This window comes from Rhamphochromis sp. 'chilingali' (genome assembly GCF_963969265.1).
Source record: "Rhamphochromis sp. 'chilingali' genome assembly, chromosome: 8".
NCBI classification, from domain to species: domain Eukaryota; kingdom Metazoa; phylum Chordata; class Actinopteri; order Cichliformes; family Cichlidae; genus Rhamphochromis; species Rhamphochromis sp. 'chilingali'.
The window spans coordinates 15,937,311-15,962,833 of NC_137935.1; the positions used below are offsets into that span (position 1 = coordinate 15,937,311).

Consider the following 25,523-nt stretch of genomic DNA (forward strand, 5'->3'; position numbering starts at 1 on the left):
GTTTGTGTTTCTGTGATGGGCCAATGAGACATCCGGGGTGTATCCTGCTAGGATATTCACTCATTCAAACTCCAGAGTGACTGACTGACTGGAGAGATTCACAGAGAGCATGTTTACTTTGTAATTGGATTATGGCAAAGCTGGCTACAATAGATCTAGAGCAGGGGTGTCAAACATAAGGCCAGGAACACAAATTGGCGCTAGGCATCAGATGTGACTCCAATGTGGCCTCTCTCACCCCTGTAAGTGGTCTATCCTTCAAGCTCGGGTCCTCCACCAGAGGCCTGGGAGCTTGAGGGTCCTGCGCAGTGTCTTTGCTGTTCCCAGGACTGCGCTCTTCTGGACAGAAATCTCAGATGTTGTCCCTGGGATCTGCTGGAGCCACTTGCCTAGCTTGAGGGTCACTGCACCGAGCGCTCTGATTACCACTGGGACCACTGTTACCTTCACCCTCCACATCTTCTCGAGCTCTTCTCTGAGCCCTGGGTACTTCTCCAGCTTCTCATGTTCCTTCTTCCTGATGTTGCTGTCATTCAGTATCGCTACGTCTATCACTACGGCCGTCTTCCTCCGCTTGTCTACCACTACTGTGTCCGGTTGGTTAGTCGCCACCACATTGGGGCGACTGTGGCTCAGGGGGTTGGGAAGGGTATCTGTAACCGGAAGGTCGCTGGTTCGATCCCCGGGCTCTCTGTCCTGGTCGTTGTGTCCTTGGGCAAGACACTTTACCCTACTGGTGTTGGCCAGAGGGGCCGATGGCGCGATATGGCAGCCTCGCTTCTGTCAGTCTGCCCCAGGGCAGCTGTGGCTACAACTGTAGCTTGCCTCCACCAGTGTGTGAATGTGAGAGTGAATGAATAGTGGCATTGTAAAGCGCTTTGGGTGCCTTGAAAAGCGCTATATAAATCCAATCCATTATTATTATAATCAAAGTGGGCTGTATGTGGCCCACAATGTAAATGAGTTCATCACTGGTCTAGAGTGAGGTAGTCATCAATCAATAGGAATTAATCGAGCTAAATGGCTGAGACAATTATTTGCAGCTGTTTTCAGACGAGGGCGATCGTGGCTCAAGAGTTGGCAATTTGTCTTGTAATTGGAAGGTTGCCGGTTCGAGCCCCGGCTCGGACAATCTTGGTCACCAGTAGGTGAAGACACTTCACCTACCGGTGATGGCCAGAGGGGCCGATGGCACAATATGGCAGCCTCACTTCTGTCAGTCTGCCCCAGGGAAGCTATGGCTACAACAGTAGCTGCCTCCACCAGTGTGAGAATGAATGAATAGTGGAATTGTAAAGCGCTTTGTGGGTCTTGAAAAGTGCTATATAAATGCAATCCATTATTATTATTATTATTATTATTAAAATAATAGATTGGTCAGATGAGATGAAAAGATCTCCACAGGGAAACACTGGGAAACATTGTCCTCTAACACAACAACAACCCAAATCATAGTAACGATATGCTCTTAGTGAAGAACTACCTCCAGAAGACCAAACTGAACATTACTAACTAGTCTGGACTAGTTAGTAATGTTCAGTTTGGTCTGCCCCCCTCCCCCATATTTATTCTAGACTATTTTGCACACACCCTTAAGAGAGGGAGGTTAGAAAATCTGTTCTTTTCTGTGTTTTCAAGCCATCTTTTTTGCTTTTGCCATTTTCTATCTGCTGCCAAGGAGACATACCATGCCATAGTTCTGTCTCAGCTGCTTGTTATTCTCTGTGACTCACAACTGCTGTTTCATAATGGACTTCATCATTGCACAAGTGTAACTGGTGGTCAGTTAGTCATTTAGTTCGCTGGTATTTGAATGTTAATGCACTGATGCGCCTTTAAAAATGCAAGGCAAATATTAATACAGGCTAGTGATCACAGCAGGCCCTGTCTTTCCACCACAAACCGTAGGCATAGAGTCCTCATTAGAACAACCTCTAGTGGCTGGTCGTCCACACACACACACACACGCACTCCTTGGCCTTCCACATCAGTTCCTCCCTGTCAGAGTGAGCTCATTACCGCCAGAATCTGGCCCTCACACTGAGCCAACCTGCTTTGCTATGCAGTGTTTTTACACTGGCACAAAATGTCAGCTCGCTAAAAGCATCTGTGCTCCTCTCTTCCCGCTGAGCCAGAGGGAGGGGGCGAGGGGGGGTAGCAGAGAAGGAGCACTAGGGGGAAATGAGGGGGAAGATGGAGAAAAGTGGCAAAAGAAATCAAATGTAGTTATGCTGAAAGGCCAAAGACAGAGAGGAAGGAGGGGTAGATGGCACAGCAGATAAAAAGAGAGAGGACAAGCTGTTTGTCGGAGAAAGAGAGGAGGTGTCATAGCGTGCTTGAGACTCATGTATTTTCCATGAGCTCTGCAGAGTGTTACGGGACATTATTTCCCACCTACAGCACCACTTCCTGTCCGCTCTGTATCCCACTAGTTACAGAAGAATGAACAGCAGTATTATTCACTCAGTGATCATTTACTTATGATGAAGTATTCACTCCTGCTGTTTTCCTGTACAGATATGCCCACATCGCAAAGCTAAATACACACACACACACACACAAGTGTTGTTTTGATGTGCAAAATGAGATGAGGAAAAGAAGAATGAGCGAAGAGTCCTCAGTGTACACAACATACTCTCGCAGCAAGTGGCACACACAACAGCAATTCCCTCTGCTCTGTGCAGGCATAAATTACATATGACTGTTAGAGTTTACATTAGAATCAGCAGGCAGCTATTGTATTTTAGCAGAAAGTCACTGCTGGTGGAGATCCAGTGAGTTAGTTTTAGCATCTCATAACGTGGCCAGTGAGTGGGAGGCAAAACTGCAGTCTGCCCGACTCAAGTTAATAATTTTTGTTCTGGGTTTTCTTTGTGGTGTTTTAGGTCACTTACATAATCACAGCTTTTTAAAACTTTGTTTGTTCTGTGTGCTTGTTACTCTCTGTGTATATAATTGTGTGTGTAATTTGAGAGTGGGGGTCTTCACAGTGTGCAGTCTGGATGGAGTCTGATATTGTTTCTTTTCTTGGTGTGAATAAAGAGATGCTCTCTCCGTCTCCACCTGTGCTGTGACTCAGATTGTAACCTTGACAACCCTGTGAAGGTCAGTGGGGGGTGTCTTCAGACAGACTGCTGCCATGGTGACAGAGGAGGGGAAAGGGGGTGGCTGTGGATTCCTCTATCAAAGCTAGGCTCGTGATGTTGGACATCAAAGTTGTTTCACTGCTTTGTAGTGTTGGCTGGATGCATATACTTGTGCAACAGAGAGTGAAATGACTACATCTGTATTGGAAAACACAAGAGCATCTTGAGGCTCCACATACTGGACTGAATCAAGTCATTGACTCATTGCTTGTGGGAAGTTGTTTCATGCTGATGTTCTTTACCTGTGGAGCCTAAACATAGGCTCGCACTCATGGTTTCACTTAAAATGAATATGTTATACAAAAGTCGGTGAGAGAGAAGTTCAAATTCTGACAAGCGTCATGGGAGCATCATCCATCCACCCATGTATCCATCCATCCATCCACCCATGCATCCATCCATCCATCCACCCATCCATCCATCCACCCATGCATCCATCCATCGGTTCAAAACAATTCTTCTAAATTTAAATATATTTTACTGATTTTTATTTTTATTTCTTTATATATTTATTTATTTATTGCTACAGGGCAGAAAGTAACTACCAAAGCAAACCTACAATAGCTGTTCAGTTTTTATAAAGTTCTGATCAAGCTGCAACCTATTCTAGGGCTGAAAAATGAATCTGTGTGCTGAACATTGTACTTTAAAGCTGACTCCAAAAAGCAAGCCAGTCTCCACACAGACTGTTATAATTGCCAGCCTAAGAGCACAAATAAATACGTTTATGCCCAAATGCACACCAAAAACTGCCTGGGTTTCATTACAGCTGCACATTGAGCACATTTCTATATCTTTTTTTCCACTCTTTTGAATTGTATAACAGCTTAAAGTTGTTTGCTTTAATGCACATCTGGAAGCTGTACTATACACTATAATTTGGGATGTCCTGACCCTCTTCATATTTAGCCACTTTGAGCTTGTTTAATGCATGCTTGTAAGCTTAAAAGTGCTTTTATGAGACCCATTTGGTATTCTATGAGAAAAAAACAGGTTTATCATACAAAGATAATTATATCATCGGTGAGTGTCACAGTATGGGCGCTCTTCCAGCCCTCCCCAGCCCTCCCCAGCTGGGCACCGTGCAGAAAGCTAACCCAGAGCCAATGATGCGCAGGCTTGAGCAGCGAGATCAGAGCAGGGAGTTCATCGATCCACATCCAGGTCATTAAACCCAAGAGTGGTCTTATCGGAAAAGCAGCGTCACCCAACAAAGATCAATATCGGATAGAGAGATTTGGCCTGGAGGACGGATGAGATAACAGGGTTAGTGAGTGGCTAGCTACCTTCCCACAAAAGACAAACATGAAACTTGAAACAGATGCATGTTGCAACGGCATGAGAATCTCACATCCTCCAAACCGCTGTTGGAAGTTTTTCCACTTCCTCTGATGGGAATGTTTATAATGGAAGAAAGCAGATACTTACTGTAGAGTCCAAACAGTTCTGTAGCTTCAGTATGCTGGTTTGTGTAGTTTAAAGCTTAAAATGACTATTTTAGAGTGTTTGTGCAGTCATTTTAAAGTAAATAAAAGTGGGGTTACAGTAAAAAAACGAGAAGAACACATCCATCTCACTGGAATTAAAAACAAATAGATGGAGATAGAGAAGGTAGAGATTATCTGAGGAGGTTGACCTGCATGTGGATTATAGACCGGCCATCTGCCACTGTGGGATTATAATCTTACAACGAGGGAGAGAATGACAATGAAGGGAAGCTGAAGATGAACATGTATACTTTCACACAGTGAGGCAAAAGTCACAAAAACGTGTGCATAAATTAAGCGAGAGACACACTGCTTCACTTTAAATAAGGAATGTTTGGGGAGGAATAACTAAATAAGTGAATGATTTGTGTCTTTTCAAACATTCAGTGCCAGCTTTTGATACTTTCAGCTTTCGCATACTTTCTGATTACAACACATTTCAGGTTGAGCTTTTATTCGGTGCCACTTTGTGCAACACACATGCAGATTAAGATAAAGGTTAAGGAATGAAAGTCTCTCCACTGCCCTTGTCTTTGGTCCGCTTTCCGTATCTGGTATGACTTTATATAAAACAGCTGAATGACATCCTGGCCCAGACCCACACCACCCGCACCCTCCCTCATCCCTTTTCCACAATCCCCTCTCCCCACTGGGCATACATTCAGCCCCACAGCTCCTCCCCCTTTTCAGTCCAAAGCAGACAGAGAAAGGCGAGCGGGAGTGTACTCTGCTTTTCACAGCGTCTTTCCCTCCCTCTCTTATTCTCACACCCCTCCTCCAGTCTCTCACTCCCCTCCCTCTTTCAGCTTTGGGGAAGCAGCGATCAGACCCTGCCCTTTTCTGTTAACAAACAGACAGAGCAGAAAACAAGCATAAAGAGACAGAAAAGCAGAGGGTGAAGACTGAACTGACTGACAACGAGAGGCAAGCAGTGGTAGTGACAGATTTTTCTGAGTTTGGATCAAACGCTGAGTGGGATCGCTCCTCTCTTCTCCGTTGGAATACCACTGCAGGGCTGGGAATCTTATCCCAGTCCCGCTCCTGTTCCTCCAGCTCAGGCAGCTCCGCTCTAGGATGCTGTGAAGGATGGTCCACCAGGAAAACTGTTCGTACCAGGTATTTGTCTGACCAAAATGACACAACAAACATTGCTGTGCTTCAGCTGGCAGTCTTACAGGCGCAAATTGATGATGATTCTTTTTATTTTGTTACGTGTAGCGTTTTATAAATCGTAAGTTTTCCCTACAGTGAAGCTTTAAATGTCACATTTGAAAATAGGACACTCAGCACACATGTGCAGGACTTGTGTGTCACTACTGAGACTCAGACCTGTGTGGGAGTGTTGCTCTGTCTTTTGCAGTTACGTGATTGTGTTGTGAATCTGATGGCTGTCTGGTTGCTAAGAGAGAACTTGACTCCAGGGAATAATGTCCTAACTCCCATCCACCTCCTCGTCATACAACCCCCATAACATGGAAGCATGAGTTTTGCATGGAACTGCAAGTTTATATTCTCACAACTAGCCGCTGTAAAGGATTTTCAAAGCTGTGAGATTCATATAGCGGCGCAACAATATTCGTTGTATGGTGCAGAAAACATTGTGATAAATATTTAAATGATAATGCGTGGAGGGTGTGATTGTGTGTGGATTCATGTTTATGGCCGTGTGGGTGACCCTGGTGGGACATGTGACAGCAGTGTCCCACTTTATCTAACTAAGAATTGGGAGAAATGAAGCATCTGTGATTAAAGGCAAGCATCACATCACAGCTGTGCATCCGGTTTTCTATAACCAGCTCTTCTCAGGAAGAAAATCTGCAATGCAGTGAAGATGGAGAGTGGAAACAAGCAGAGAGGTAGATGAAAGGCACAAGAAATGAGGGGATATGCCGGGGGAGGCTGCGAGGAAGGAAAAGATGGAGCTTCTTTGATGAGAAGAAACAAGTGCAGAGAGTCCCAGAGAGATGGATGGGCCTTGTGGGTGTACTTAAAGTGTTTCATCAACATGTAATATGGAACTTCAAGATGAAAACTCCATATTCTGTCCTTTAACCGCAACATTTTGCATTTAGCTCAAATTCACTTGCATGAAACCTTCAGCTGAGTTGATCAAGCGTACTCCCAAGCGGGTTATTAACAGTTCCCAAATGCTCAAGTCTCTACAATTATCCACATTTGTGCAGTCTGATCTCTTGGCTGTTTCATGCAAGTGCTCTGTATTCTTAAGATTATCTTATGGAATCAATAAACTGCCCTTAAAAAGATATAATATTTGTATTATTCCCTATGCGTCCTCCACATATCAGTATTTGCGTGTCAGGAGGGTGGATTTGCGCTCGTGTTGGGTTAGGGAGCAGTTGTGTAATGGGATAAGGATTTCCTGCCATGTTTGTGGCAGATAAAGGCTCGATTGAGTGACTGAGAAATGGCAGGAATGAAGGAAAGAGCACAAGATAACCAGAGACGCCAAAGGGATAGTGGAGATGACAGATGAAAGACAGAGATGAAACAGTAAGAAAATTGACACCTCTGGCTGAGCAAAGTCCAATAAGAAGTGTGCAGACAGCAATGACGAACAGTCTTCCAAGGCAACTATAATAGATAATACACATGAAAAAAAATAATCATAATCATCTCCAGTAAAGAGGAAGGGAAAATTAAGGAGATGTTAAAAAAGTTAAAAGCAGAGATGGCTTTAATGTGGCAAAAATACTGGAAAAGAGCGAGATGGAGAAAATAAGAGAAAGAATTCGAGCGGTAAGCGGAAGAAGAGGTTCAAGCTCTTCTGATAACAGCTACTCTCTAGAGGCCTCTCAATTAGACTGGTAACCTGGCAACCAGCAGGCAGACAGCGCCCCTCACACACACAGAATAACACACACACACACACACAGAGGGTTGGTAAGTAGCAAAGGGCAATGGCGAGACAGGATTGAAGAGAAGGAAAGAGTGAGGGGTGTGATGTGACATAAAATTGTCAGAGAGTAGATGAAGTGGAAAATAGAGAGAGGTCAGTGTGGCCATGTATGTGCCCATCTCTTTTTTTAAGATCAGCATCAGTGTTTTGTCCTGCTTTAAATAAGGTGTGGTCCTCTGTGTTTGGAGGTTAGCAGTTTAAATCCTCTTTTCTTCCCTTTGTATTCCCCACATACCATATCAGGCAAGCTCCCACTTAATGTCTGATACCATTAGCCAATTAGGAGGCAGGCTGACCCTGGGAGAACAAGAAAAGCAGCCATTTAACCCGCAGTCATCTGAAGCCATCAATCGATTAAGGTTCTAGTTAGTTTAAAGTACAAAAAGAGGAAAACATTGTCTCTTTAATAACCAATCATCTGCTAGATCTCCTTTATCTCTGTGCTGCACTTCATTTCATTAAGTGTTTAAGTGAGCCAAAAGCACGCAGACCCTCTGTGTGTTTACTCGAGTCTGAGGTCTCGGTATGCCGCCCTGTTTTCAGATTCTCGTGTAAATCTATAAATCTCGCAGCGCCGTATTGCTGTCAGCAGCAGCAGCAATAACCAGTAGGGTGAAGGGTGATGGGGAGGTTTATCAGCTTGGCCACAGTGTGTCATCCTGGGCTGGAGGAATATTGTCAGCTTGCCAAGGCCTGGAGGTGTGGGGGGACACACATGAATGCTGAGTACTCCTACGCGTAGTATTTGTATGTACATATGTATATTTATGTTGGGGCTACATGAGCTCATGCAGTTTTCCAAGCTTGACTGGAAAACGATGGAGAGAGTTCAAGTGTAACTGTATATGAGGTGTGGCCTAATGAATTATAAATGAGAGTACAGTGCCGTAGATCGCACTGGTAGATCATTCCAGCCTGACAGAACCAATCGATAAGTTGGTGCAATAAGCAAAAATCTATGGAATTACTGTCAATATTGTTTTCCATAGTACACTAGGCCATAGACCTTAATACATTATGTTTGTATAACGTAAGTGAAAGGCATAAGTTTACACAGAGATAAACATATGTATTTAAACTTATTCCCTTTTCTCTGCTAATACTAACTTGAGCTTTATGTGCTTCTTTTCAAGCTTTTCAAACTTAATGCACAAGCATGTGATGCTGTACAACTTCTTTCCAGTGCTCATGTTGCTTGTTGGGCATGTTTCTGATTTATTTTTTAATCAGTCCTTTAGCAGTACTGGCCCTAAGTCCAGTAAATAAGTAAATAAGGCTTAACTTTTGGACTTTAGATGCATTTTGGTGCAAAGCAGAGGTCTGAGTCATTGTCGGTTTTAAAGCCTTCTTGCTGACAAACATCCCCCATGGGGTAATGTCGTAATTACCCAAGCCAAGATGTGGTCCTGATATATTTATTTGATTCACAAGCACAGTGTTTCTTTGTAATGTGGAAAAACTGACACTGATAGTTCAAAACTTCATTTGTTTTTCCTAAGACGTGTCGAGCTCTTCATCATGTGTTTTGGATTTTTGGATGTGGACGTTTTCAGACCTTTTCTTTGTAGCCCGTGTGGAGGTTTTACTTGTGTGGCCCACTTGAGATCAAATTAGGTTGCATGTGGCCCTTGAAATACCTTTCGATTTATCTGGCTGACCTAAATACACCACTGTTTTGGCAGGTTATACTGTAGGTCACACTAAACTCAGGACAGAGCCAACACATAAAAGGGAAATGTTATGAAATTATATTGAAAAAAATACTAAAAACTTTTGTGCATATCGTATTATTAACATAAAACTCATAACTCATATTCCCTTGCCTATATGGACAGGAAGATCAGAAGGGAAAATAAGAGCATTTCTTTCCCTAAAAGACACCCAGACCGTATCATTTTTGGATTAATTGCATTGCATCATGATGTATGTGCCTGGGATTGCATGAGTTTTGAGTTCCTTAACATCACTCTAACAGTATGTTTAATGTTGTGCAATTTACCAGAATTGGAGCTCCCTCAAAAGCATGCCTCAGTGTGAGTTTTGCAGACTTCCCGATGGGCTGCCCTGTGTTCCTTTCACAGCCCAATTTGTTTGGAACACAGAGCATCACCATGGAGAAATTCTTACCACGTTGCTATGGTAGCAGACCCCATTCTTTTCCTCCTCTTTCCAAAATAAGATCAGATGAGAATATGTGGCGTTACTTTCAAACGTGTCAGTAAAACTGGTATGATAATGACATACAGATATTAGAAAGATGATAAACAGTAAAGATGTGATTCTACAGCATGTGCACAGGCATGCGTTTGTTACTATTATCTTTGTGAGGACATTGGAATATTATGTATTTCCTAAAGCTAAACCTTTATCCTAAAGCCAGGTCTTACCCCTTCAACACACCTTGTGAAGTGTGTCAGAAAATGACGAGCAACCAGACTGTCCTCACTTCCTGCAAGTGTCCTCACCCCTAAGTTCTCAATTCTGTATTGGTCCTCACAAAGATAGATATACAAGTACAGAAACACACATAGCGCCACTGGCCTTGGATCCCAGGCGTACAGGAGGTGCCAGGAACCCTCTCCCACAGTCACCCTCTGTTCACTTGGAACAATAAGCCTTTCTGTGTGTGTATGTGTCTCTCTGTCTTTCATACTCGCTCTCACAGCTGACCATAAAGTCAAGTCATCACCTATACTAGAAGAACTAACTTGCATGTGTGCAGCCTCGTGTGTGTGTCCTAAATGTAGCTTAAAGTACCCACAGTTCACTTCGCCTTTGAACTGTCAGTAGGGAATGTTTGCACTAGTGAGTGGATGTGCGTTTGTTTGCCTCCTTTGACTAGGTAGACCAGGTAACCAATTCCTCCCCAGCCTCCTATCACACTTGAATCAGCAGTGACTTCACCTTCACGATGAAGTCAGCCTCAGTAATGAAGTCGAGATCCAGCGGGGCAAACTCTGCCCCACCCTCTAACTCCAAACAGGCCGCTCTCGCTGACGGCTACCACTGGCTTTATCAGCCTGCGCATGTATGTGTGTGTTGCATGTATTGTCCCCAGCAGCACCCCAGTGTGGGTGGATTCAGGAGACAGCCAGACAATTCGCTGTACTCTGCCCATAATCCACAGGGATCAACACTGAATCAAATCCACTTCCTATTTTTTCCACTTAACCCTTCTGCGTGTGTGTGTGTGTGTGTGTGTGTGTGTGTGTGTGTGTGTGTGTGTGTGTGTGTGTGTGTGTGTGTGTGTTCGTTCAAATCAAAAGCTCTTTGATGTTATCATCCAATTGCATTATTCCCCAACTGTCTTCCTCTTTGATATTTTTTCTCGTGTTATTCTCATCTGCGCGCTCTCTCACTCTGAGCAGAGAAACAGATGAATGTGACTCATGTTCATCAGTACCACTTGGCATTCTCCTCCCTCTCGTCTTCTCCTCACAATCCTCGTGTCCCCCTTTGTCCTTGGCTGGGTATTTTATTTCTTATCTGATATCCTTGTCTTTCATTTAGATCCCTCACTGTTTAGCGTGATACATCATCTGAAGCCACCTGTAGGCGGTGGTTTAATGCTTCAAAAATAAAAAAAAACCTCTATTTAACTTTCATGTCTACTCTGTTTGAGATCAGGGTTAGCTTGTCTAATTATACAAAGCTTTTAAGGGTACCATAGTTTCACTTGTTGTTCCTAATACGTAATAATGATTTTAAAATACTGCTGCAAATATATCGTGAATATCTTAAGCTGTTTTCCCACATGAATTACAAAGAATGTTTGAAAGATTAGAGTACGTATAATCCAGTACACACAAAACATGAAATACAGTAAACAAAACAAAAAGTTACCTTGAATTGTGAGGAAAAAGGTTCAAATTACAATGTCAGATGGAGCAAATGGTCATTATGATCTTCCCCCCAACCTGCTGAGGGTCCTGGGCAATTGTGCCCTTGAGATGACCCTCATTTCATACAGATTCTGAAGGTAACTAAGGATGGCACTGGATCCTGCATGGTCACTAATGCTGTTTGATACACCCTCTAGCTAGCTAACACCCTCCACCTTCAATCAGGCTGGAAATCTATCCAAGTTATCTTATTTCTCATCTAGTACACTAACTACTGGAAATGATCCTCGTGGCCTGGGAAGGCCTTATAGAGTATACGAGAAGCAGCACACATGTTACAAGGTAACATTGCATGTGTAAAATACCTTTCACTTCTGGGATATTTCAGATTTCCAACTTTGGAAATACAAAGTTTGATGTATCTTGTTTTCCATTAAATAAAATAAAACAAACCTCTAAAATACAACTGTGTATTGAATGCATTGTGCCTGAAAATTTTAACAGGAAGGAGTAAAAACAATAACATCAGTTGTAATCTGTCAGAGATGTGCTGACATTTCGTCATTATGAAGTAAAAATATAAGTGAGTACCAGATTTGTCATTCTAAGTTCTTGTCGTACCGGCCATTTTTCTGTGTAATCAGCTGACGGTGTGTGTGTGACTGCGTGTGTTTGTGTGAAGTCATGTTCCCTGCAGTGTGAAGCTGCAGCCATATCTGGATATAATTTTCTGTCTGGGCGGCTATGACAAATATATGAGTCACGGGTCAATAACGTCTCACAAAGATGAGATCATTACACACCATGGAGAGCTCAGATTGAAATTGTAAGTCACCGATACAAGGCACAAGCAATCTTTGTGTGTATGAGTGAGTGAGTGACTGTGTGTGTGCTTGTGTGCCAGACTAATGGTCTATTGTGCTCTGTCAGGGTTTATTTAGCTGGCCGGGGGTGTGGGGTTTGCTGGCTTTGGAGTCTGGACCAGGCACTATTTTTACCTTAGCAGGAAGGGAGTACACCACCTTCTCTGTTACATATGCTCACTCTTAAACATTCATTCACCTTCAGTGTATAGTCTGATTTGCAAAGTTTTATCATACGCAGAAATCCTATGTGGGACAGACTGGGAAGAAATATAAAGAGCGAGAGATGACGTCCAGGAGGGCTTTTAGACACAACAAAAACCATCGAAAACACACATGGGCGAGCACAGTCCCCTACACACACATACTGCGGATATCCCTGTCCCATCGCTGAGGTGTCTCTTTTCAAACTGGTGGTGAGCAGCTGCTGTCCTCATGTCAGGGCATGAAGATGAAACAAACACCCGTCTGAGTTTCTCTCCTCGCTCTCTCTCTCTCTTTCCTGTCCTGAGCTGTGAGAGGCTGCCCTGGCCAGAGGGTGGAAGGTAGGGAGGGTCTAAAGGGGCTTTACCTCTGACAACTATGCTTTTTCAGTCCTGTGGGAGAGGCGGAATGAACCTATAGACCGAGCGTGCAGAGTATTCAGAAAGTGCAGGGAAGGAGAAACAGCGTCACAACATGTTAGGGTAAGACGAGGAGAAGACACCAGTAGAGGAGTAGATAGGGGTCAGTTGACTGGGATTATGATGCATTTTGACTGGACTAAAGCTCAGGAGTCAGTGTGGACTACAACCTACTGACTGGGACGTAGAAGGGAAAAGACAGGAAAACGGAGAAGGAGAGAAGGATGAGGGAGGCACTGGATAAAACGGATGTATGTGGAGGGGTGGATGATGTCATCAGGCAAGCCTCCAGTCTCTACCTCAGTGATGATTATAAAGAGGTAAAAGAAAGTATGGAATCAAATTTTGATCATTAATTGCATGATTTGAAAGTGTGTGAAGTCAGCAGGTGGATTATTTTAGGTAATATCCATCCCCGTGGTTATGTTGGAGGTTTCTTCTACTTCGTGTCTGCCAACTTAAACCACTGAACATACTTTTGTTCTGTTTTGTGACAAAAATAGAAGTTCAAACTTAATGCAAAGTGTAAAAGCGCTACTACAGAGTTCGGAGTTAACTCAGTTCCTAATGCAGCCATCTGTAATTTATTTATAATCAGTATGAAATGTTTTATTTGTTTAATCCAATCCAATGAATACACTAAATTGTGCGTTTCATGATGGCCCATTAACCTCACTGTGAGTAAAAGCCTTCATAAAGTGACTCCACCAAGTTATTCTAGACCTTTAAAGGCACTTATTTGGGAAGTTATTTGGAGGTCTTAATTTAACTTTAATGGTCATGGGGAGAAAAAAAACTACAGAATCTGCTTAAAATCTGATAAAAATGCTTCAAACGTTTTCCTGATTTAGGCCCAAAATAAAGTTTTTAAAAGCTCATGTGCCCTGAAAGTTAAACCTCCACCTCGATCTTTGGTGGAATTTTCCCACAGATTTCAGTTCAGGGATCCTTTGAGTGTTTTGATGTCTTTATAATATAATAATGTCTCTTACTGCAACTGGCTCAGAAATAGTCCAACGCAACACTGCACTGTGTAAGTCTGACATCACTAGTTCAAGGATTTGCTCTAGAGAGAGAGCTAATGGGCTAATAGTTTTTGTTAGTTCCCAGTCTCCTCGGTGAACTAACTCACCTTCATACTGAGCAGAGACGTGATAGTGAGTTTCAGCTTCTGATTTGATTTTCAGCAAGAAAAGTAATTAAAAAAAATTCCAAATGGCTGAACTTTCCATTTAATCCACTTTTGCGTGTTGTGCACAGCTGTGAATGCAGCTCAAAGACCGAGGCTGATGTAGTTTGGGCTTTTAAGCACTTACGTATTCGGGCCACTGTTATGACAAAACAGTATGAGTAACCAGGACTTTATTCTGTAACTCTGCTGCACTTTGCTCTACAAATACTCGGCCCTTCTGCTTGAAAGAATGCTCTAGTGTCACATGGTGGACCCATTGTCCTGTCCAAACCCACTTCATGCTCCTTATCTCTTCTGCCTCCCTTTGTCAGTCTCCCCCCCCCCCCTTCTTTTTTTCCTTTCTCCCACCAAAACCCTCCCCCACCTCTTTTACCCCACATGAACATTCATGTGTAGCCCAGTGCCACTTGTTGAGTTGTTCCCTTCCAATCTGAGTGACAGGAGCAGCCTTGCACTGACCTGCAGCTGAACTATACGGGGGGTCAAAGGTCAGGTCTCTTATCTGTATGGAATGTTCCACTGCCTGGACAGACGGGTCTCAGATAGCATGAGAATTGAAGACAGTCTTACACACACAAGCACACACCTCTTTAGAGATATTTAAAGAAATCTGTGCGCTTCCTCTGCTGCTGAGATGAGAATATCACTGCCGTGTAGATGGGAAGGCTCTTCCAGTAGTCAGTCAGTTTAGCCTACAGGGTGTAAAGCTGTCCTCATAAAGCAGATGCCATCCTCAGAAAGTCATTGTATAACTGTATGCCAAGAAGACCACAAAGATTTGACACTTTGTTCACTTTGATTTATTTAGGGGTTACAAAATCTCATGTGCTATTTTGCTTTAGATATGCTTCTAAGTAGCTATGCTGTGTAATGGATTACCAGCTGCTGGACATGCACTCACTGTTTTCGAACTGTAATTGTACATTACAGTGGTACAGACAGTGCAGACAAGCAAGAAAGCAAAAATAGAAATGAGCATTTTCCCCTCGATGTTACATTTTAAATTTTAAATATAGTCAAGTTGATCCAGTTTTACTCTAAGCCTGCAAGAACATCTGTGTGAAATGTGAAAGTATGTAGCACAGTCATAACAACTGGCTCACACAGAGGACTTTTTGGCCTTGTTTCTGTTTGTAAAGCTGAGGGTTCAGCAGCATCCCACTGTTAGTCCTGGAAAATATATGTGAGTGAAGTCATCCCCGTTTGGATTCACACCATCACACAGAAATTTCATAACGCAGCAACGCACACGCACATCGACACAGCACCTTCGCTGAAAACAAGCACCCAGTCATGCCCAGGTGTGCTCCACTGTCGTGCATTTACTAATAATATACATGAAGACCTGAAGTCTGTGCTCACAAGAAGTGCATGTGTGATAACAGTGGGTTCTTGTTCTCAGTCAGGGAGTAAGGTCCGGGTCACTGAAAAGACTCCATTGTGCAGAAAAAGAGAGACCACTTTGTAAGGAATTGTGTGAAAAGAGATGAAGAAACCTTGTAGAGCACTCCTCAGCCAAGGCCAATACCATATGTCTCAAATTCAACAAAAGTGATCCCCATCTGTTCCAAACTTTAATATGCACTTCCCTTGCTCCACCTGTCCACCAAGTCTCCAGACACTCAGCCTTTAGTTTTTTGGGTTAATCTTGATGAAAAAAAAGATAAAGTATGCAGCACTGATCACATTCCTTAGCCTTCGCAAAGGAGTGAAGAGGTTTATAAGTTTTAAAGAAACACTATCTACCACATATTTTAAGTTACAGTAAAAGAAGGCTTTCAGAGACTGAAATCAGAGAAAAGTCAAGCACAGCTGTACTGATTCATGCACATCAGCATTTACATGTAAACACGTCTCAGATCTTAACCACTGAAAAAATTCTGGCCACGAGAACCAACAATTTTGTGGGAGGCAGAAGGAGGATGCTCTTTGCTGGTGCGGATAATTAAATTCATCTCCCTTCTCTAATATAGATTTTCAGGGAAGATTTGAAGGCTCAAAACAAGCACCCTGTCGTCCACTGCCAGGCCTAAATCACCCTCTAGGCCTGCGGATGAATGGTTGTACTGCAGAGTGGAGAGGAGGAAATGCCTTTGTCAATGAGGGTTTTTTCAGCAGAGGAAATTGCTTGGTGATTTTGAGGAAAAACAGAAATTAGTCCAATTGTGTTGGTCCCAATCTAATTTGGAAAGTGATGGCTCTAGTGTTTAGGCCAGGAACTGATGGAGGTAGTTAGGATGATCTCTCATTCGGTGTCTCTTACTCGTTTCGTGCATTAAAATGTTAATGTAATGGATCCAGCAATTTTCCATGTCATCATCAAGTGGAAATGCTCATTTGCGCTTTGTGGATTTTTAGTTTTTCTTCTTTCTTTGGGAGGATATTTAGCAGAAAAATTACAGAGTAAAGCGCACGGAAGAATGTTTGAATAGCAAACCTAATGGAAAGGGTTTGTGTGCCTGGAGCCTGTGACTTGCAAGGTTTGCTTGTCATTCAAAAGTCACACCTGTAAGAGGTGGAAGTGAATATGGAAACTGTGACAGGATGTGATAGCTTCCTGCTTTTGAAAAGTATGTAATTAAACTGATTTTCAGTCAAGGGAGAAACTGAAACTAATATGAAATATTAACATTTAAAGAGAAAAAAACATGCACATTTTTTTTCTGCCCATTTCACACTTCCTCTTGTTAGTTGCATATTCAACACCTTTCTAAAAGGTTTATGGATCTCTCATGATGACTGTTTTACCACCTGCACGCACACACAAGTGCACAACGCAAACAAGCAGTATAACAGATGACGCCTATTCAATGAGAGGAAGTTGTTTTGTCAGGCAGGTGTCAGGTGCAGAGCTTTGCAGAGCCACATCTGCGTGATGTAGTCATCTACTGTCACCAGGGGGCGATGTCAACAATATAACAGCCAGTAATGTGGGCAAACAAATGTGAAACCAATATGTAGTGCGTTATGGTGCTCGCCGAAGAAATGAGAATTTGTCAGGGTAAGTTCACCAGATAAGAACTTATCAGTCACAAGTCGTTAGCCAGTGACCACGCAGTGTCAGATCCACACACCTCACATTATCACCACCAGCAACACGCATGTGCGTCTCCATAGCCTCTGGTTGGTTGGATTGTAATAATCCTTTCCTCTGTGTAGCCAAAGAGCTATGCTTACGGACACAAACACAACAACATTAATCCGGCTTTAATCCAACTGCAGATCAGTGTTACAGTTTGACTCCCAGAGATTTTCCCACTTCTTTATGGAATGTAATGTTGTTTTGTGTGTCTTCATATCAGTTTTGACAGTGCATCACGACTATACCTGCCAGGGGCGTAATTTCCAGGGGGGTTAGGGGGGTTATGACCCCCCCAATAATCAGACCCAGCCAATATAACCCCCCTAATAAAATTAAGAATTATCTTGCATTAATAGGCTGTTTTCTTAAACCCGCTGGTCTGCTTCTTTCCTCCTTGTTTTATACCATATAATTACCAAGTGGATATCTTTGTGTTCTGCAGTGTTAGTCAGACAGACAACACGAATGTGAAGATGTAACCTTGAATGAATTGAAGGATTTCTCGGCTGACTGAGAAAATATTCAGATTAAAAACAGCCCTGGCTTTCCTGTATTCATTGTTTGCATTATATAGAGTCGAACCAGCTTAAGAGTATAACAGTAAAACTCATAAGCAGTGCTGTTAATTATTGCTCTTGAATATCATCAGTAACCAGCGTGTCCTTGGGCATCCCTGTTGCACATTATTGCAGCATATGCTTTGTCTTCTGCATCACTAATGTATTTTAAAAAACTCTGAACTCTGATGACTGGACATTAAATGTAAATCTGTGCTGCTGAGCTGAATAGTAAAACATTACTAAAAACTGGATAAACACAAAGCTGTTAAATAGATCTGGATCTTTATTTCCACCTACATAAGGTCTTCAGCATGTCTTTACCTGTTGTTAAGGTGACATTAATAACATCCAAAATATCCCCTGAGCCTTCGTGAAGAATTCCTTCCCATCCCTCATTTTAGTCTTTTCTTAGCTCTCACCACATGAGCGGAGCATGCAGTTACCGATGCTCAGTGAGCCTGCTGCTTTTGATTCTTACCTTTGCTTGGAGCTACTGTTCAGTGGAGTAACATGAGTGACAGCTTTGTTGCAGTCAGTATGAGTGATGTGTAGTATACGTGTTTGACCTGCACTGTGCCACACAGGCTGCTGTTGCACCTTTGAAGCGGTGAATTGAAACTTTCAAGTGTGTTCTCCAGGGAGTGTCTCAAACAGAGCAGTGCCAGGTCCGCTCCTCAACATGCCAGTGCATGTTTATGTGTGTGTGTGCTCACTGCACAAGGAGCGTCTTGCGGCCTCTTGTGTGGAGTGGGATTATGTTAATATGTTAATTTGTCCTCAGTGAAGGCACTCTCACCAACGCCTGCACGCAATTGTCAAGAGAGATAGGCAGTGAGAGAGGAAAGGTGGGAGAGAAGGAGTTGAGAAAATGAGTGGGAGAGCGGTGAAGGTGTGATGTGCGATTTGGAGTAGCGTAACGAACAGAGTGAACGCAGAGAGATCGTTTGATGGAAGGGTTAGGACGGGCCTGAGGATGAAGATGAAGAAGAAAGCATGTAAATGGAAACAACAAGACAGATGAGCAAGGTGAAAAGTTTTAAGATGGTTTGCATGAAAATAGGAAGGAGATAAAGTAATGGACAAACTCACAAAGACAGGAATAGTGACTATCAGTCAGGCAAACACCACAGGTATCTCTTTCCTGCTTAGCACATTCTCACCTCAGTCTTACGCTCTCCCTTTTGCCAATTTGCCTTTTCTAAGACAGAAATACAGGCCAGAAATATGGGAAAGAGAGAGACTACAGACAGAGCAGGAATGTAGCAGTTACATGATATATATCTTAGCACAGTACCCTGGTTCCCATAAGACGTTAATATGTCATCATTATGGATAGCTTTGCTGTGCACAAACCAAATAGTTGATTTAACCTCAAATCATGTAAAGCTTTGTTTTGTAAACCTTTCCCTCCCTTCAGGTCCCCAGACTCCCATTTGAGAGAAGGACGTTTAAGCACTGCAGTGTTTGGGGCAACTGTGTATCAAACAACCTGCAAAAAATTCTGCAGAGCTTCAAAATCCTTCAAAAATGTGACGCCACAGTTTAAGTGGGTCACTAGTAGCGTGCATCTCTGCCTGCTGTGTTCACCTGTTATCAGCAGAGGCGAGATGGGTAGCTGGTGCGATTTTGTATGAGCACCACCCGTGCTGAAGCTGTCCTGAGCTACGGGAAGAGGCAAGACAAGAGAAACTCTGAAACTGTGTTGTTTGGAATTTCTTGCACCTTTAATTATGCATGAAATGTGCATTAGAGTAATTTCTCAGGGGTTTATTCTATATAAACTCTTGCACGTTGTCTGAGATATCAAGTGTTGTTCTCTGAATCAACAGTACCACCTCCTGGTGAATCCTGGTACTGTCAACTTCTGAAGCTCTAATATTTCAAAAACAGGTTGTTGTTTTTTAGTAAATCAGCCTACACCATGCTTTGTATCAAAGTTGGCTAAGACAGATGCTGCTATAGATATGCTTGCATCTTTGGTTTGTACAGTCAGAAAGTGATCAGGGTGGCACTGCTTTCTATCTGTGCATGTCCTGCGGGATGAAGCTTACTAAAGGGGAAGACACTTGGCCTAATTTCGAAACTGCAATATCAGTCATCAAAAAGATCACAAAAAGTAACCAAATCCTGTTATTTTACTGTTGCAGGCCCAGAAGAATGAGCGGGAGTCTATCAGGCAGAAGTTGGCCCTGGGCAGTTTCTTCGATGATGGGCCGGGCATCTACACCAGCTGTAGCAAGAGTGGCAAACCCAGTTTGTCCTCAAGGTAACACAGCTGACATCTCTCGTATAAGCATGTGACTAACACTTGGAAAGTGTTTGATTGTGTGCGGTTTGTTGTTCGTTCGTTTGTTTTGTTGTTTTATTTTGAAGTGTGTGTGTGGAGGGTGTTATGCGGTCACATAATTCTCTAAATGTGAAAGTGCGCTGAATCAAAATGTATATCTATCAAGTTCTCTTTACTGTCATTGGCAGCTGAGTGGGGTAATGTCATATAGTCAGACCTTGTGGTTTTTCACTTCCCAAGAAAATACCAACGTGTGTATGCACAGAAACACACACACATACACACCCAACCTCCTACTTGTACCTTACTGGAACTGCAGTGCTCATCGTATCCCCGTGATTCGAATCAAGTGGATTTCTCATTATTTGTGGTTAATCGTCAAAGGGCAGTATTGTGCAAAATAAGATGCACTCATCAGTTTGACATTAACACGATGTTCTCGAGAAAACCCTGAAATGAGGAGCTTAGTACATTTATGAATTTTTCATATTGGAGTACCAAAAGACTGTTTACATCTTATGACACTGTCTCAGGCATTTCCATCTCTTTCTACTCAGTGCTAATTGTCAGCTGATATATTAACCAATGCTAATATGTCTGAGCCAGATTTATATTGCCAAGCACTATATATATATATACATATATCAGCCAGGCCCTACACTGTTTATTGCTGAACTTCAGTGTATCGTCTCCTAGTTGTCAAAAAGTCACTTTAGTGGTCTGTGCAATTCAGAGTGTTTTGATTCTCCTTCTCTCACTCAAAAAACCAACCAGCCACTCAGGTCCTATTTTTATTGGGACTGATTGGATCTATGCTATGTAATCAATCACCTCTGTTTGTAATTACTCTATTGAATTAAGCAGATTATTGATCCACAGTGGGATGGAGCTACACCTTGCGACATTCTGTTCTTCCATGGCACAAATACACCCCCTCTGGTCCAGGCAGATTGCAGCAGACCTATCTGAGGCCACCTGGATCGATGCAAAGGGGAGATGATTAAAAACAAGAGCTCTCTTTAATTTTATCTTCAGCTGGCACTTTTCTCTGCTCATGAAGGGCACTTGTTTCTATTGGGATCTTCTTTCTTATTCCCGTATTTCTGTGTTTTAGCACATCAAGGTTTGTGTTTGCTCTCTTACACTCGCAGCACTCTTTGTAAGAGCAGCAGTGCATCAGTGTTCATTTTGGTGTTGCTCCAAGTCTGCGTCAGTCACTGCAGAATCAACTAACAAGTGAACCAACTTAACGCCCGCTTTGTGCTAATATTGTTTTTCTCTGTGTTTTCACGCCTCTCTTTCAGGCTGCAGAGTGGGATGAACCTACAAATCTGTTTTGTCAACGATAGTGGCAGCGATAAGGACAGCGATGCAGACGACAGCAAGACGGAGACTAGCCTGGACACACCTCTGTCCCCTATGGTATGCACAGATGCCCACACGTCCACCACTGAAGCCCGTGGCAAAATTCAAAAATGGAGAAGAAAAAAAGGACTTAAATCCTGATATCACTATGCGATGTAATGATGATGTGAAAGTAGCAAAGTGTAAAGATTTGATTGTATCAACGGAAAATCAAGAAATAATAAGAATGAAAGCAGATTAGTGGGAGGGATAGTGTGTTCAATATGAATCAGAGAGATAACTGGCAGTTTAGCACCTTTATGAATTTCTGTGCTCGTGTTTTCTGCGCTGTTCACCAGTTCACAGTTCCAAGGAAAAGCAATTTGGTAGGTGCTCGCTGAGACCACGGATGACTGGCTGCAATAACCTGTTATCACACTGAGACATACTTAACAAAATGAGAGGGAGAAAGATCAAATTTGAGCCTTGTGTCGCACCCATGTGCATAATGACACTCTCATCAGTGTTAAAATCTGCATACCAAAATGCCAAGAAGTCATGAGCGTTAACTCCTTATTACTTCCTCTTTCTTGTGTGATCCATACGTTATTTTCCCTCTAACTTCCAATTGTGTCTCCTCTCTCCTTCAATTATCCAATTCCCATTTTGCCTACTCCCTACCTTCCTCCTCCCTGCAGTCCAAACAGAGTTCTTCCTACTCGGACAGGGACACCACAGAGGATGACTCGGAGTCTCTGGAGGACATGGACTTCTTGAGTCGACAGAAGAAGCTGCAAGCAGAGGCTAAACTGGCCCTGGCTATGGCCAAGCCCATGGCCAAGATGCAGGTGGAGGTTGAAAAACAGAACCGCAAAAAGTCACCAGTGGCTGACCTGGTCAGTTCCAGAAATCCGAGGCTGTCTGTTTAGCTGTTTATTCATTTATTTCCTTTTTTTGTGTGTTACTCATACAATCTTTGACCTTTCACAAGTCATGGCATGACGGAGTGGTGATTAAGCTCTACACAATTATTATTAGACTTAAACTTTCTTGATTAAAATTAATTAGTTTTTTAAAAACCAGGGTGATGATGTTGTCAGTGTAATTTACATTTTCTCTTCTGGGGTCCAAAGTGGCCAAAACATCATAAATATTATTATTACAGGACTAAAAAGACCACTTTTAACAGTGTATGGATCTAACAGCTGACTTCTGACTCACTCAAGCGGGTGACTTCTTTAAGACACTATACATGCTGGAGTGACCCTTTTTAACTAAAGTAGCAGCTGAAAGATGCTCGTGAAGCTCATGTGAACAACCTTAGTTACTTAGAAGCTTTTCTACTTTTGCTCAGAGAAGGTTTAGAGTATGTCTAGGCCATAAATAATTTTATTTATCCAAGAGTGAAAGCCTAGAGAAAGTGAAAAATGAGCAGTTTAGGTGATGTCCCTGAGGACTAACACTTTTACTGTTTGCTGATAATCAGGGGAAGACGCGTCTTGTAGCCCTCTACATGCTCTATCTTAGTGGCACTTTTCTGACACGGCTTACGCTGGGATGTAATGGAAACAAATACCAGTCAAAGCCCACCCACCCCTCCTCTGTTTCCTCTCCTCTTCTTAAAGAGAGGAAGGTGATGACAGCCCTGCTCATCATTATTTCATTCATTTATGTCTGCCCCGCTGCCTCCTCCGGAGCACGCACGCCAAGGGACACTCACACATCCACGGTGTCACAGATGCACACTTTGTTTCCACGCGCACTTGAAGTCAGAACTTGTTTACTTATTCAGAAACGAGAAGGGCAACTCGCCCGGGTCCATCTATAATTCATATGCCAGAAAGCATCGACTTTGGTGTTCAGGGATGTAGCAGTGCTCAGCAGTCAGAAGACATCACCGTCACACGCGGACACGACCCGCAGTGAATTTTAAAATGTTTTAAGGCTACAGCTGCCCGCCTTCTCCGCAACACCAGAGATCTGTTAAACTGCGTTCATTACAAATGTAAAGTGGTGAACGGTGATTCCCAGCTAAGAGCGCTTTTACCACAAGTGGTTCATCTGCAGGCCTCAACTAATTTGAAAAGTGTAAAATTATAATTTGTTTAAAAAAGACATCCTTTAAGATATCATTACAAATTAGTGTAATGCGTATCTTAGTGAGCTGAGGCAGAGGAAGTCAGAATAAACTACACCCTGTTTAAATTCTAAGGTTTTACATATTAAAAATAATCTGGTCCTTAGCCGTTCTAAAATTTAGGTAAATACCTCAGGTGAACAAACCATGACATGTTACACTATGTATTTAATATAAAACTGAGCCAACATGTCAAAGCAGTGTGTGTGAAAACGTAAGAACACCCTTAATGCTTCCATAGGAATTAAAAGTGTAAGCAGCAGCAAGGTGCATGTGATTAACGTCATCAGCACGTGTGAACAAATCTGTGAAGTTTCAGGTGTAGGTTAGAGAAATGCCAAGGAGGAAAGACGTAAGGAATGACCATGCATCATTCTAAGAAAGATTATTCACAAGTGGAAAATACTGAAGGCAGTAGTCAGTCGTCTCAAGAGTGGATGTCCCAGGAAATTCACCCCAAGGTCAGACTGTGCAATGCTGAGAAACTGTAAAACCCCCAAAGCCACAGCTCAAACTCAGTCAGTTAGCATAATAAATGTTAAAGTTCATCACAACAAAATCAGGAAAAACACTGAACAAGTACGGCTTATTTGGAAGGGTTTTGGGCAGCAAGGCTCTTCTGTCTTTAAAAAGAAAAAGGGGAAATGCACTTTTTCAGTTCAGTTTCATTTATATAGCTCCATATCACAACAGCAGTCGCCTCAAGGCGTTTTATTTTGTAAGGTAAAGACTCTGCAATTATACAGAAAAAGCCCCATCAATCATAAACAAACAAACAACAAAAACCACGACAGCGTGGATTATGTTTGCAAAATTACAACTGAACGAACCACAAGACTTGTGGAACAGTGTCCCTTGGACAGATATTTGGCCACAGCACTACATTTGGGAAAGTCCAAACACTGCAAATCAACACAATCAGCACAAACACCTCATACTGTTAAGTCGACCGTGAACTCCTGTGTTTCCCAAAGTATTGTAGATCTAAATAGATCATTTCTCCAACAGCTAAAGCTTGGCATAAAGCAGGTGTACAACAGAAAGGCTGAAAAAGAAATGACTCAAGGTGCTGCAATAATCCCGTGAAGGCCTAGTTTGTACTATGCCCTGATATGTAAAACTTATTGTTATACACAGCTTTCAGTAACCCCGAGTCAGGTGTAGACTTTTAATGTTTTATACACCGTCTGTTTATAAAACCTTAAAGTCAAGACATCTTGAAGAAAACTAGCTTTTCCAAAGCAAGACTGGGTCAAGATAATTAAAGTAGCACTAAAACTCTAAGGATAAACAGGTGAAATAGTTAATTGCTAAATCATTATCCTTCTTTAGCTCTGTGTGGATAAACTAAAGATAAACAGGTGAAATATTAGTTAAAGCTAATAAAGCTAAAGCTACATTACTAACAAACAGTTAAAATATATACGAAGAGTTTTAATATATACCTACAGGTAACAGGTTGAATAAAAAATTAAAGATAATCCATAAAGATTTCAAATATGAGCTAAAGCTACTGCGTTTATAGCTAATACCAGATGCTAATACTTCATTACCAACTGAAAATACTACTGGATAAACAACAGAAATGATCCGCTAAAAGTAAGTGATGAAGTTTCTGATGAAGTGGCCAGACCTGCCACTGGGCAAGAGAAAAGAACGGAAGCTGTGGCCTGTGCAGTGAGATTACACCTAAACGTCTGTCTGCTGGTTAGAGAGTCGTCCTAAAATTTCAAGCAGAATCACTGAGAGAAAGTGAGAAAATGAGTAAGAGGGAAATGGGGGCAATAATTTGTTTCCACTGTAAAGCCTCTAGTTTCTTTCTTGACTTCATTCACAAAGCTTTACAGCTCCTCAATATGACACAGAGTCATCACAGGAAATTATCTTTCTGGTTTTGAATATTCAGATGACAATTAGCAGTACGGTCAGTCTACCACAGAAACTCAGAAGTTGAGTCACGACTAATACCAGTCTCAAGCCTTTCCCATGGCCCACGCATGCTGACATCACATTTCTCCTTATGTCACTCTCAGGTGACCTTCT

The 25,523-nt window shown here is 42.4% G+C and overlaps 1 protein-coding gene across 6 annotated transcripts in view; it reads left to right on the forward strand.

Moving 5' to 3' along the window:
• Positions 1-25,523, forward strand: part of schip1 (schwannomin interacting protein 1) — a 239,999-nt gene that overhangs the window by 208,819 nt on the left and 5,657 nt on the right. For 4 of the 6 annotated variants that reach the window (XM_080889898.1, XM_080889900.1, XM_080889899.1 and 1 more), the window contains 3 exons: positions 19,860-19,978; positions 21,304-21,421; positions 22,042-22,239. In XM_080889898.1, the coding sequence (XP_080746024.1) occupies positions 19,860-19,978; positions 21,304-21,421; positions 22,042-22,239 (435 nt within the window). Of the gene's footprint in view, positions 1-5,436; positions 5,750-12,835; positions 13,199-19,859; positions 19,979-21,303; positions 21,422-22,041; positions 22,240-25,523 lie in introns of those variants that run through there. The other 2 variants (XM_080889903.1, XM_080889902.1) reach the window with 2 other exon arrangements.